This window comes from Cololabis saira, chromosome 15, assembly GCF_033807715.1.
Source record: "Cololabis saira isolate AMF1-May2022 chromosome 15, fColSai1.1, whole genome shotgun sequence".
Lineage (NCBI taxonomy): Eukaryota > Metazoa > Chordata > Actinopteri > Beloniformes > Belonidae > Cololabis > Cololabis saira.
This window is the reverse complement of record NC_084601.1, coordinates 35851837-35865546: the sequence shown is the minus strand read 5'-3', so window position 1 is coordinate 35865546 and position 13710 is coordinate 35851837. Positions and strand designations below refer to the sequence as shown.

The 13710-nt window shown below is 41.8% G+C and overlaps 1 protein-coding gene across 1 annotated transcript in view; it reads left to right on the top strand.

Annotated features, from left to right (window-relative positions):
• LOC133460866 (zinc finger protein 501-like) overlaps positions 1–13710 on the top strand; it is an 18737-nt gene extending 5027 nt beyond the window's left edge. The window contains exons 3-4 of the mRNA XM_061741611.1: positions 2137–2235; positions 11013–13710. Coding sequence (XP_061597595.1) covers positions 2137–2235; positions 11013–11975 — 1062 coding nt within the window. The 3' untranslated portion in view covers positions 11976–13710. The remainder of the gene's footprint in view (positions 1–2136; positions 2236–11012) is intronic.

The following is a 13710-nucleotide window of genomic DNA, read 5'->3' as shown; positions in this document are numbered from 1 at the left end:
CTTTATGTTAATGTTGATGACTGGCAGTGATCGTTTTAATCAATAAAACTGCACTCTTTTGATTTCTGATGTTTTTATTTTTCTGAAAAATGCTTGGTTTTCACCGAACCGAAGTCGTATCGTATCGATATCGAGATATCTGGCATGAATATCGAGATATGAAATTTTGTCCATATCGTTCAGCCCTATGCCGGACTTTCGTGTGCCGGACTTCTGTGTGCCGGACTTCTGTGTGCCGGACTTCTGTGTGCCGGACTTGTTTGTTTGGTCCCCCGCTTGCCAGGCTGCCTTCGAGTCTGCCAAGGCGTTACTGTGTAGTGCCCCAGTCCTCGCTGCACCCTGATTTACACGACCCTTTAAACTGGAGGTTGACGCCAGCGCGTGCGGCGCCGGTGCGGTTCTCTTGCAGGAGGATGATCAGGCTATCGATCACTCTGTTTGCTACTTCTCAAGAAAGTTCAATAAGCACCAGCTTAATTATAGCACGATTGAGAAGGAAGCTCTTGCCCTCCTGCTTGCTCTTCAGTATTTTGAGGTTTATATCGGGTCTAGTTCACAGCCTGTACAAGTGTACACTGATCACAACCCGTTAGTATTCCTCGCGCACATGCGTAATTCTAACCAGCGGCTTATGCGCTGGTCTCTTCTCCTCCAGGATTTCAATCTGGAGATTCACCACAAAAAGGGCACAGAAAATGTAATAGCGGACGCTTTGTCTAGGTGTTCCTCAGATCCACAGGAATTAAACATTTAGGGGAATGTTTAATTCTTGGGTGTGGGGGTGTTATGACTGTGGTCATATTTTTGTAGTCTGTCTTGTGTGGGTGTGTGTGCCCTTTGATTTTCTTGTATTAATTTACTATGCAGATAGGTGTGTTCCACAGCCGTGCGGTCATTGGTGGGAAGGTTCCATGCCCTGGATGGTGATTGGCTGAAACGACAACCACCTGAGATAAAAGGAGCCAAGATGGCAGCCACCATGTGGGCTGCAAGCAGGTTGCAGACTCATCCTCCTCCTCTCCCAACCGGCCACACCTTGTGCTTAGCACTTTGTATAGGTTTTGGAAGATATTGACTTTTGAGTAAAGTAAGGGTGGGCTGCCAATTCTGTTAACTTCGTTTTCTCCTGTTTATTTTAGTTAGGGAGGTAAGCCTTGTGTCATTTGTTTTCTTTTGTTTGATAGGTCAGTTACCTACTCCTAAGACAGGACCCTTTTGTTTGTTGTTTTGGCCTTTGTCCACCCTGAAGCCTAGTAGCTCAGTCTCAGTTTACTTTTCAAGTTGATCTACTTTTGTTAATAAATCACTTCCTTTTTAAAGTGAAACCAAATCTTGTTTGTGGCTACTTGGGACTTGGGGAAGATGGGGCCTTTTCATGTTGTGTCCTAGGCACCCCTAGACTGGGGGCATAACACACACACACACATATACATATACATATATATATATAATTAGCTGCCCATTTCTGTACATAAATATAAACAAATCTACCCATTCACCCAATTGTGTTATATCAGGCCCCTAAAGGCTGCTAAACCGTTTCCTCTTTGTACCTTGTGAATATCATGTTTTTATATTTGTTTTTAAACTGGTTTAATGCTCACTGGCGTCCGTGCCCTCAAATGCTCTGGCGACTGTTTACCTTTGGAGAATACGCACGTGGGTAACTCCTGATTGAATTGGCTGACAGGAATTATCAACCCTTCTTTCAAATGTTTACAGTCAATAGAAGAGAGAGGCGGTCTCCAAAATAAAATCAGCCAATAGGTTTTGCTAATAATTTGACCACCAGGTAATTACGAACAGATGCACCACTCATATAAAGCCCAACTGTAAAGCATCTTGTAAAGAGAGGCTTTGTTTAGGTGAAAACTTTTATTTGCATAATGACATGGTCCATTATTTTGTACCTTTTTACTGTACATGAATGAGAGTTAATATGTACATATAATTGTTTTTTGGCTGGAAAGAGAGACTGGAATTAATATGGTATTGCATTGTGAAGAAGATTACTGTATCTCAGATAAGATGTGTTTTGTGAATAAATTCTACCAAATGATTTTTCTAATAAATCAGACCAAGGGGGAAGAAAGAAGGCCGGCTCCCTCCTCCTGACGTTTCAATTCTGCTTCCCAGGTTTCCAGAGGAGAGTTGGGAGGATTCAACTCCGTGAGGCAAAGCTCCAATCTTGTTGCAGCGGTCTCAGGACCTGAGGCCCGTAACACTGACACCAAGGTAAGGTCCAAGAGACACCGGCCATCAGCAGGCCCACAGAGCCAGGGGGGTGCAGGTCTAGAAATGGAGGACATCATCACCACATTTTTCTTTCTTTATCAATTTTTATTTATTTCAATTATCAATGTTAACAAACGCATTTAAGATGAATTCCCCAGATCTACGGATCAGGAAAGAAACTGTCAAATAGAAAATAATAATAGCAATAATGATAATACTAAAGAGGATAAAACAAATTAATAAAAAAAACAAAACAACATATAATAACCATTCAGAAAGATCGAACAGAGCCATCGCACAGTTATGTAGAGTCACTTCTTTCCTTAAATGACAACCATTTTCCCCAGTTCGTTACAATGAGATCTTCTTTCATTTTCAACTTATATGTGAGATGTTCCATCACCAGTATTTCGTCTATAATTGACGTCCATTGTTTCCTACTGGGGGGATCAGACTTGACCAGATATCTGTCTCCAACATATACCGATCCATCCAAATGTCCAAGGTACAGAATAAGACAGGATTTGGGAATCACATATCCCAGTACGTCACAGAGAACTGAGTGAACATTCCCCCAGAAGGGCTGTACATTCGTACATTTCCAAAATATGTGTGTGTGATCTGGATCCATGTGGTTACACAATCTCCAGCATGGTTGGTGAGTATTTATCTGTTTAGCTCTGATTTTAGGTGTGATAAAATATCGAATTAAGTTCTTCCAATTAAATTCTCTCCATCTCAGAGACTGTGTAGTATTTTGGTGTGTTTTCCACAAATCATACCATATGCCCTCTGGAATCTCTTCACCCAGCTCCCTTTCCCACATAACATAACACATGGCGCACCATATGGTCGCGAAAATACGGTATGTTGAGCATGGACTCATTGGAAAAAACATGAGATAGTCACAGCCAACATAACTGGAGAAGTAGATATAAAAACAAAAAACGGACCAAAACAAGAAAGATAGAAACCATAATACTGAATGAACACATTGAATAAGGGAGCTCTGCGGTTCACCCTTCACAACGGTAGCCTGTATAAGCATATTCTTAAGCCGCAAATATGGTCGCCGTTCAGAACGCGTACGCGTGACGTCACACGTATCCTGCGTTCATTTGGCGCGTCGACGTGCACGTTCTCAAAAAGACACTGAACGCGTACGCGACCTGCAGTTCTCGCTCTGGCCACTAGTATCGCTGTTCCCGGTCTGATCCCAGCTGGCACTGCTGCTCTCAGCTGGAGAAAGTTCTCCATGCAGGTTAACTTCCCCTTTGTTAACTCATTTTAACTTCACTTTAATTTTACACCAGAATGTTTTTTTTTTTATTGAAAGATAGATACAAACAAACAAAGCACATAAAAGTCATATCAGAATTACAAACTTTTGCCTTGGGTTGAGCAACATCAGTATTACAAAATATACACTGAGAATCTAATTATTGTACAACATAAAATAAAAAATAACTCACAAGGGCCATCTTATATTAAATCATATCTTTCAAGTAAAGAAAACAGTTTAAGGGCTTTCTTTTCTTTAACAAGACTCAAGGACTTACTCAAGAGCTTTAGCTCATTTCTCCAATGGGTCAAACATGGTTTGGTCTTAAAAAAATCTACATTTGTGAATGAAGAACTTTCCCTATAACACCAAATTATTAAGGACAAAGTCCAAATTCTTGTCTTCAACAAAATAATATTATTCTAGTCTATTCCACCCATTTTTTGGAAAATCATATTAGGAACAATAAACCCGATGGAATGTCTATTTGTAAGGAAAGATTTTAACTATTTCACTTTCAAGACACTAGGGCTGCAGCTATCGAATATTTTAGTAATCGAGTATTCTACTGAAAATTCCATCGATTAATCGAGTAATCGGATAAAACATATATTTGTTTAGTTAAAGAGCAATTATAAATATACATAAGATGTTAGATGTTAATTGACATCAAGACTCAATTATATAATACAGTAGGTTCATGGCTGTGCATTTAAAAACCCTGAACTTACACCAGTTGACCAAATTCACTGATTCACTCAAAAAACTAAGGATCTTACCAAGAAATGTTCTTATTTCTAACCTAAAAATGCCATTACACCTGATATCAGACATAACTTAAAATGTTAGGTGTTTTCCCACGTGTTTCAATTGAACTTTCATTTGTGTCAAGCAAAATTTTAATATCTAGGTAAGTTTTAAGTTAGAGTTTTGGCAGTGTTCAAAATAAAATTGAGACCTGCTGTATTGGAGCACATTAGGCACCAGTGCTGCTTGTTTTATCCATGAATGACTATAGAGATAAAATGAAATGAAAACTACCCAGTTAGCTTTATTACGTTTTTATTTTTCTGACATTTTCTGCCTTTTCTTTTAGTTAAAACTGTAGCGGGAACAGAGGTTTATATACTGGGTAAAGGCTGATTTATGGTTCCGCGTTACAACAACGCAGTGCGCGTCGCTGAGTACCCTACGCCGTAGGCTACGGCGTAGCCGTGGACAGCCTGCACGTCAGCGCAGCACCGCCAGCCGGACCGCCGCTCTCCACCCTCGCTAGAGAGCGGCGTAGACTCTGCGTCGATTTAACGCGGAACATTTAGAGGGGGAACATTAGGAGAACGGTCCAGAAGAATATAGCGTGGATTCAAAATAAAAGTTAAGCACTGAACTACATGTGTCTCCCGTCTGGGCCATTGCAGACTGCCTGAGCATGGCATGTTACAAAACAAACATATCCGCCGCCTCTTTCTCCCCCCCTTTACGTGCGCAGCGTCAGCGTGTTGTGTCGCATTAAATGTGGTCCGGGCGTAATACGAGGCTTTGAGCTGGTGAAATTAAACGAAAAAAAAAAAAAAAAAAATTAATTAAACGATTCCTCGAGGCAGAGAAAATTCCTCGATCATTTTTTGTAATCGAATTACTCGAATTATTCGAGGAATCGTTTCAGCCCTACAAGACACCATTCATAATATTGAAATCGATCACATTCAACATCATCATAGTTTTTTACCATGTTAATCTTTTTTTTATTTTTTTATTATTTATTGACATCTATTTCTCCATATGAACTTAAAATTAACTGGATTTATTGTTTCGTCATTCTTGTTGAGATGGGTAAGGAGAATGCCGGATAAATTAGTCTGGAAAGACTATCCATTTTTGTTAATAAGCAATAATAATAAGATAAGATAAAATAGTCCTTTATTACTCCCTCAATGGGGAAACTCATATAGCAGCAGTACAGACACACACATACAGGGGAGGGGGTAAAAAAGTAATGATAAATAAGTAATAAAAATTAATAAAGAGTAATAATAATAATGCTGTGGTTTTATATAGCTTCATTCAAGGCACCCAGAGCTTTACAGAGATCATTATTCATTCACACACATTCTCCCCCGGCTCCGTCTGTAGCCACAGCTGCCCTGCAGACTGACGGAAGCGTGGCTGCCATATCGCGCCAAACGGCCCCTCCGACCACCACCAAACATTCATACACACTCAAACACATTCACACGATGTTATAATCTCCTACATCATCCAATATTGTCCTGTAAACTTGTTCGTTGTTCTAATCTGCTACCGCTGCTGCTAATACTTCTGCTACTTAATATAAGTAGCTTTTCCAACTGTTGCTCTGCTTACTGCCCCCTATCGGTCACCACCGGTATGGCGCGTTCTCGTCGTGTGGTACGCGAGGTACGCTGGGAGCAGAACAGACGCGTACGCAGGCACCAACGGCGACCATATTTGCGGCTTTACACACCCTCTCTCAACCCCAGAGACTTGTAGCGGAGTTGCCTGCCACGTTCAAGGGCTTTCCGCTGTCCATGGAGTCTCCATCGTTGTGCAGCTTCGCGATGACTACCCGTGGCTTGTGTCCGGGTTTTCGCTGCGTCAGGCTGCGGTGGGAGCGCTCAATCTGCACATCTTTATCCATCTGCAAAACCTCCTTGAGGTGTTTGGAGACTGCTGTGGGAGCGCTTGATCCCGGCGTTTCAGCAACCCCCATGATACGAATATTCCCTCTTCGCATTCGTCCCTCCATATCTTCACACTTTTTCTTCAACTTGTCCACTTGCTTCTTGAGGTCTGTTATAGTGGACTGCACAGAAACTTCTTCATCCGTCCATGCTGAAAGTCCCTCTACGTCCCTCACCTCGGTTTTTACCCGGTCGATTTCTGTACGGATAGCGGTTGTGTTATTAGCCATTTCTGATCTCACCGCCTTTATATCAGCGCATCAAAATAGTCTGCCAGGGCACTTGCTCTTGTCTGATCACCGTGGATATGTCCTTCCTCAAGGACGAGAGGATATCTGCTTTAACCGCCTCGGTGTCCATGGTCAGGACTGTAGCTAGCGCGGGAGTGGCTAGGTCGGCGTCGGCTGCACTCTTTGTCCAGGTGGCGTTGGGCCTTGTTTCTGACGGACTGTTGTACTTATATTTCCTCAGATTCCACGCCATACACGTCTATTGTACTGCCAATAAGCTCCGCTCTGGTCTATTCGGACCGATCTTAAAAGTTTTTCGTGTAATGTAGAGGCGTAGACGTCGTTTACTATTAAATTAAGTAAGATTCTGCAGGAGCCATGAAAAGCGCGTCTCACTCCATGTGTGGCTTCTAACTTTTGAACTGTGTTCTATGAACTGTGTTTTGAAGTAGTTTTAATCCTTATACATCTGGACTGTGCAACACTTGGACTGTTTGGCCTGTAGTAAGCCCCAAAGACTATGACCAACATCCCAGTCTTTGGACCTATGGGAGGATGTTGGATGTGTTGAACAAAGAAAGATCAACTGTAAGGCCTGACCACATGGTTTGAAACAAAGAAACCTTCATAATGAGTAAACTCCCGCTGATGCGCAGCAGTCCAGGCCTCTCCCCCTCTCTCTCACTTTCACTCTCCCTTTCTTCTCTCAACCTCGCTACCGATGCTACAACCTCTCATCCACACAGAGAGAGCAAGAGAGAGAAAGAGAGAGCCACTCCTCACCAGGACCACTCAGTGTGGTTACATGCACATCTGAATCAAGCTATTGGCAACAATCTAGCTAAGGGTTAAACTAGACGTTCAGAGAAATCCAAGAAATGCAAGCACGAGAAGACAATAGAAATATTGAGTGAGGTGCGTTCGACTCCGCACCCTAGGTGGCGCCACTTACACTTTTGTGTTGAGGTTCTTCCGGTACAATTAGTAAATCAGCGCGAAGGAGGACAACATTGAAAAAATGGATGCTAATGATGCAGCGTCTGCGTAAATTTCGTACATACTAAGCCTGATCATGTTGCAGGTAAGATGCACGCAAATCTACCTCTTCTTCTTCTGTTACCGTGTTGTTGTTATGCCGTGACTGTTATTATCTTGGACGGGGGATTCCCGGGGCAGCCAGTAGCTTGGTTCAGCGTGGGTATAACTCTAATTAAGACACATTATCTGGCACTAAAAGCTCGGTCTCAAGAGCTTCAGTTCGGCCCGGCTAAGGGTCTGGCCCGGCTCTGATTTCCTTTGTTCTCACTGGGTGTGACGAAATCTCGTCCCCAATCTTGAATCACACGAGACTTAGTCATCCCGTGACTTTGTCCGCCATCTTTACAATGCACAAGTATATGAACAGTTATGTTGTCACACATCCACGCACACACACACAATATTACGGGTTAAACGACAAAAAAAAAAATCACGGTTCAGTTCGATTCAACACATTTTTTATATAGAAAAATGTAAATGCTGGAGAAAGATTCATGATTTGAAAGGAAATATGTATTTATTTAAACATGTTTTTTTTGGTTAAATATTGACAGCGCTATATCTAACCAATCTTCTGAGGTAGACAATTGTAACGGGGCGACTCGGCCTCGCAGCACATCAAAAAAAATTACATCTTTAATTTAAATTAGATCCTTTTTTTTAAAACTGAACAATGATGACAACAATGAGTCCTTTTTATTATGTTTTAGTTTATTTTCAACCGCACACTAAATAATCAGTCATTAATGGAGCTTTTACACTAGTACCTACTCAGCTCGCCTCGACTCGACTCACCTTGCCCTTGTTTCTTTTCAATACCCAGATGGGAAGTGGGTGGGGTTGGAGCGAAGCTGCTGTGACGTATTTGATTGTGTGATCTAAACGAAGAAGACAACAACATTAAAGTTGTAAAAGATGGAGGAGATGATATTTGTGCTGCTGGATCTGTGACTTGTGTGAGAGTGAGAGAAGCTTCAAGCGGCAACGCTTTTACATTTTTTCTCAGTTTGTCTTGGCGCTGCTGAAAAGTCCGTTGGTAGTCGCGAGCAGCTATGAAGTGACAGAGCTCCTGGTAGATCTTGTCATTCCTTATCGCCCGTCTACATTCCTTTTTAATTCTCTCCTCAGCCACCAGGTTTATGAACATCTGCACCTCAGAGTTAGATCACCAAACAGACTTTCACGCTGCCATTGCCTGTTTGAATAAAATGAACAAGAAGAGGCAAGTCGCTCTGTCACTGATTTCCGCCTCCTGACTCAGACGCCTGAGGGCCCCGCCCCCTGACCAATCGGTGGCCTGTAGTGTGATGATAGATGCAGCCCGACTCATCCGATTAGAACCTCAGCAGATTAGTTAAAGGAAGATTTTCTACTCTGGACGCCTCAACCTCTAGTGGAAAAGCGCAAAGTCGAGTCGGGCTGAGTAGTTACTAGTGGAAAAGCGCCATAATTAAATTATGGTGGGCCTAAGGCATCCTCTGAGTAATTTTCGTACAATATTATAGCAAAAACAGCTATATATATATATATATATATATATATATATATATATATATATATATATACACACACACACACACACACATAATAAAAAACACAATAGTTCATGTTCAATATAAATGGTTCATGTGTCAGTGGGTTCTGAGAATGTGTTTCAGCAGCTCTCACTATTTACACTTATTACTTAAGGGGCAAATATACTTTCTGTCTGAGCCTGCGTTCGCCTCCCTTTATGCTCACAACCAGCTGCGGCGTGAGGGTACCTCGCTCAAACACCATGCGAGGAGAGTAGGGACGTTAACAAATAATCGATTTTCGATTAATTGCCGTTATGAAATTACCCGATTAAAATTAACGATTACAATTAATCTATTTATTTATTTTTTTCGTTTAATTTCACCAGCTGGTATTACGTCCGGACCACATTTAATGCGACACATAAAGTTAGAAGAAAGAGACGGCGGATAGGTTTGGTTTTAGTAACATCATGCTCAGGCAATGAGTCTGCAATGGCCCAGACGGGAGACACATGTAGCTCAGTGCTTAACTTTTATTTTTAATCCACTCTATATTCTTCTGGTTGTTCTCCGATATGCTCCCCTAAAGCCTGAATTATGGTTCCGCCTTAAATCGACGCAGAGCCGCCGCCGTAGCCTACGGCGTAGGCTCTGCGTTGTTGTAACGCGGAACCATAAATCAGCCTTCACCCGGTACATACATAGGTTTCGCTAAACATCTGTCCCCGCTACAGTTTTAACTAAAAGAAAATGTGCTCCAATACAGCAGGTCTCAGAATTTTATTTTGAACACTGCCAAAACTCTAACTTAAAACGTAACTAGAACTTAAAATTTGCTTGACACAAATTACACTATTATGGCTGCTGCTACTACTAATAGCCTTGAAGTGCACTTTATATTATATTCCTTGTCGTACAAAAATGTCTTTGTTACTTTTGTATCAAATAAATATTTGATTAAGGAATACATTAAAATGTCCTTTGTATTTTATATAAGCAAAAAAAATTATGTTTGTATCTCAGATGGGGGAAAAACGCCGCTTATCAACTAATCGATGATCGATCGATAAGGTTATCAACTGTCAATTAATGAAATAATCGATAATTTGCATCCCTAGAGGATAGTGAGTCCTACCGAAGGTAACCGGTTGGGGCAGTATGCAGAGCCAGAGTTAGAAAAGTAATTAAATATTTCGTAGTATTATATAATATACCAGCTGGTGGAATAACGGATAAATAAACAAGACGGAAACACTGGATGAAGAGGAGATCACTGCACTGTTTTTTTTTGTGATCTCTGCAACAAAAGCGGCTCCATTGGAGATGGTTTGTCAGGCCATTCAACCAGAGCCGTCGAGAGAGTGGGGAGCTCATTCGTCTTGCCGATGTAGGCAATTGATGAGAAACAGTGGCAACATTTCCACGTGTCCTCCGTGTTTGCCCTGCATCTTCAGACGAGCACAGACATAACTGTCACGCATTTGTTTCCACTTCTGCTTGCATGTCTTTATAACTGTAGCAAGGACTGTGCCAATTTGCCACCAGCTGCTTTGACACAGATGTTTGTCACTGTGCAGTGGCAATGTCGATCATAAATATGAGGATAACAGCTCCTGCTCAGCCAGCCTCTCTCAAAGAAATTCCACAATTTTCCGACCTCCGTCACTCATGGTCAGCTGGTCCTCTGAGCTGGACCAGCGCCACTCGTGGGCGAACCGAGAACTGCAGGTTGCATAGGCATTTAGTGTTTTTTGAATAACGTGCATGCGGATGTGTGAAACAAATGCAGGATACGCGTGTCAGCCATGCAAGTACATTCGCCCCCTTGAACGTATTAAAAGTCTCACCTGAAGGTCTCGTACTGTTAAGGACCAGTCGTAACAGAATATGTTTAACATCAGTCCTCATAAGATAAACTTAATTGTTTCACAGCAAAGAACACGACATGCAGCACTTTATTAAAACTGAAAAGGCCAAATAATCTAAGTCATCTTCTCTGTTTTTTCAGAATCATAAAGTCAAAGGAAGACCCAAAAGATACTGCTGTGATCAGTGCGAGGAAGTCTTCATTACTTCATCAAACCTGAAGATCCATAAGAAAACTCACACTGGAGATAAAGCGTACAGCTGTGATCAGTGTGGTGCGGCTTTTACCCGACGATTTTGTCTAAAGAATCACCAACGTATTCACACTGGAGACAAGCCTTATAGATGTGATCAGTGTGAAGCGACTTTTGCCCAGAAAAGTGCTCTAACGAGTCACCAACGTATTCACACTGGAGATAAGCCTTACAGATGTGATCAGTGTGGAGCGGCTTTTTCCCAGAAAAGTGCTCTAACGAGTCACCAACGTATTCACACTGGAGATAAGCCTTACAGCTGTGATCAGTGTGGAGCGGCTTTTGCCCAGCAAAATAATCTTACGAGCCATCAACGTATTCATACTGGAAACAAACCATACAGATGCGATCAGTGTGGGGCGGCTTTTACAGAACATGGTTATTTAAGGATTCATAAACGTATTCACACAGGAGAAAAACCATACAGCTGTGCTCAGTGTGGGGCAGCTTTTACCCGACAAGGTCACCTAAAGAGGCACCAGCTTATTCACTCTGGAGATAAACCTCACAGATGTGATCAGTGTGGGGCGGCTTTCGCCCGAGAGGATAGCCTATGGAGTCACCAGAAGATTCACACTGGAGATAAACCTTACAGATGTGATCAGTGTGGGATGGCTTTTACTGAACGAAGTAGTCTAAGGACTCACCAACATATTCACAATGGAGTTAAACCGTACAGTTGTGATCAGTGTGGGATGACTTTTAGACACAAAGGAACTTTGAGTGCACACCAGAGTATTCACACTGGACAAAAATCTTACAGATGTGAGCAGTGTGGAGCAGCTTATGCCACATCAAGTCATCTAATTCGTCACCAACGTATTCACGCTGGAGACAAGCCTCAAGCCTGAATTATGGTTCCGCGTTAAATCGACGCAGAGCCTACGCCGTAGCCTGACGTGCACCTCCCAAAAATTGTAACTACGCGTTACGGCAACGCGGACCAAACGCAGACCGAGAGAGCTGTGATTGATTTGCTTTGTAGCCACGCATTTCCGGTTCGTGAAGCAGTAGTGAACTTTCAGCTCTCTTTTCTTCGTCTGTGTATGTGTTTTTTTTTTTTTTGTTTTGGTTTTTTGCGCAATAGTTGTCCTTATCTCTTTGATTCACTGTGACCGGAAAAGCCGGAAACTAAACAAAGTATGAACTAAACTAGCGCTCGCGGGGGGTATTGCACCGCTGCAAAATGGAGTGACGGAGAAGTCCGAAGGGTTCACAGCGGCAACGGGGTATGCTCTGCGTTAATGCAGAACCTTAATTCAGGCTTTACAGATGCGATCAGTGTGGGGCGGCTTTTGCCCAACAATTTAATCTTACGTATTCACACTGGATAAAAAGTGTACATTTGGAGGGGAATGGTGGTGCAGCTGTCTCACACCAAGAAGGTCCTGGGTTCAATTCCCGTCGGGGACGCTGTGGGCGTGTTAAGTTCCCCCATGTCTTCAGCGCCCACACCCAGGGTGGGGTTGGTGCTGCGCAGCTAATATGAGCTACCCTCACAAAAACATGCAACAGTATATACATGCCCCTCTGGCCAGCCCGGGCGCCAGATGGGGGGGGGAATCTGGCCAGAGTAACGTGATCCTTCCATGCGCCGGAGAAGCCCCACCCTGCTCAGTCTTCAAGTACGGAGGAGACTTGAGCTCAGTGCAGGGTCATCCCGGGGTTGGTAGAGGACTGACTTAGGTAGGAGCACGGGGTGGTAAAAATGGGAAAAATATCTGGAATAAAAAAAAAAAAGTGTGATATCATTTATTTTGAGAGCTCAGTTTAAAAGCAGTTTAGTTGCTTTAGTTGGAAAGAAATATTTGTAGTGTAGTAGTGGTAGTGTAGTGGCGATAAATACAGATTTCTTTTTCTTTTTTTAAAAACGTTTGGTTTTTTTGTTTTTCTAGATTTTAAACTGAAATGTTTACTTCAGTTATGTTTTCACATTGGCATTGTCATCTCATTGTTTAAATAAATCAGTTCTTAACTGTTTGTCATTTGGATATTAAGCTCTGTCAAACCACTGCACAGACAAAACTACTAAAACTACTACTGCTCCAGAGAATTTAATTTGTTTATGTTTTTGACAGGTCAGTCTCAGGATGTTGATAGTAGTACCTGGTGTATGTGGGTTTTTTTTTTTTTTTTGGGGGGGGGAGACATGTTTTCATTGAACATTTTTGAAATGCTTGACATACAGCTGGAAAAATACACACAGTAGCCAAGAATGTTACCAGTAGAAATTATCTAAATAACTAAGTAGAAATATAACTTTTTATCTCAAAGGATAGCACATCCAGCGACAAGAGTGGTCTGGGTTTGATTTATACAACATTCTAACATTTTGGTTTCAAAAAAGTGCAACAGTAATGTGCAACAATAAGTTGCAGTGCAAGAACAACAAAATGTGCAACAACAAATAACACTGATGTATTAAAATAACATTCAATTGTACAAACAACAGAACTTGAATAAAACAAGGTAACACAAATGGTTAAAAAAACAAATGTAAACTTGAAAAAGTAGGTGTTAAAACTTTGTAAATGTATGTAACTATAACTATGTGCAAAAGTTTTAGTAAACAGATACAATCTAAAT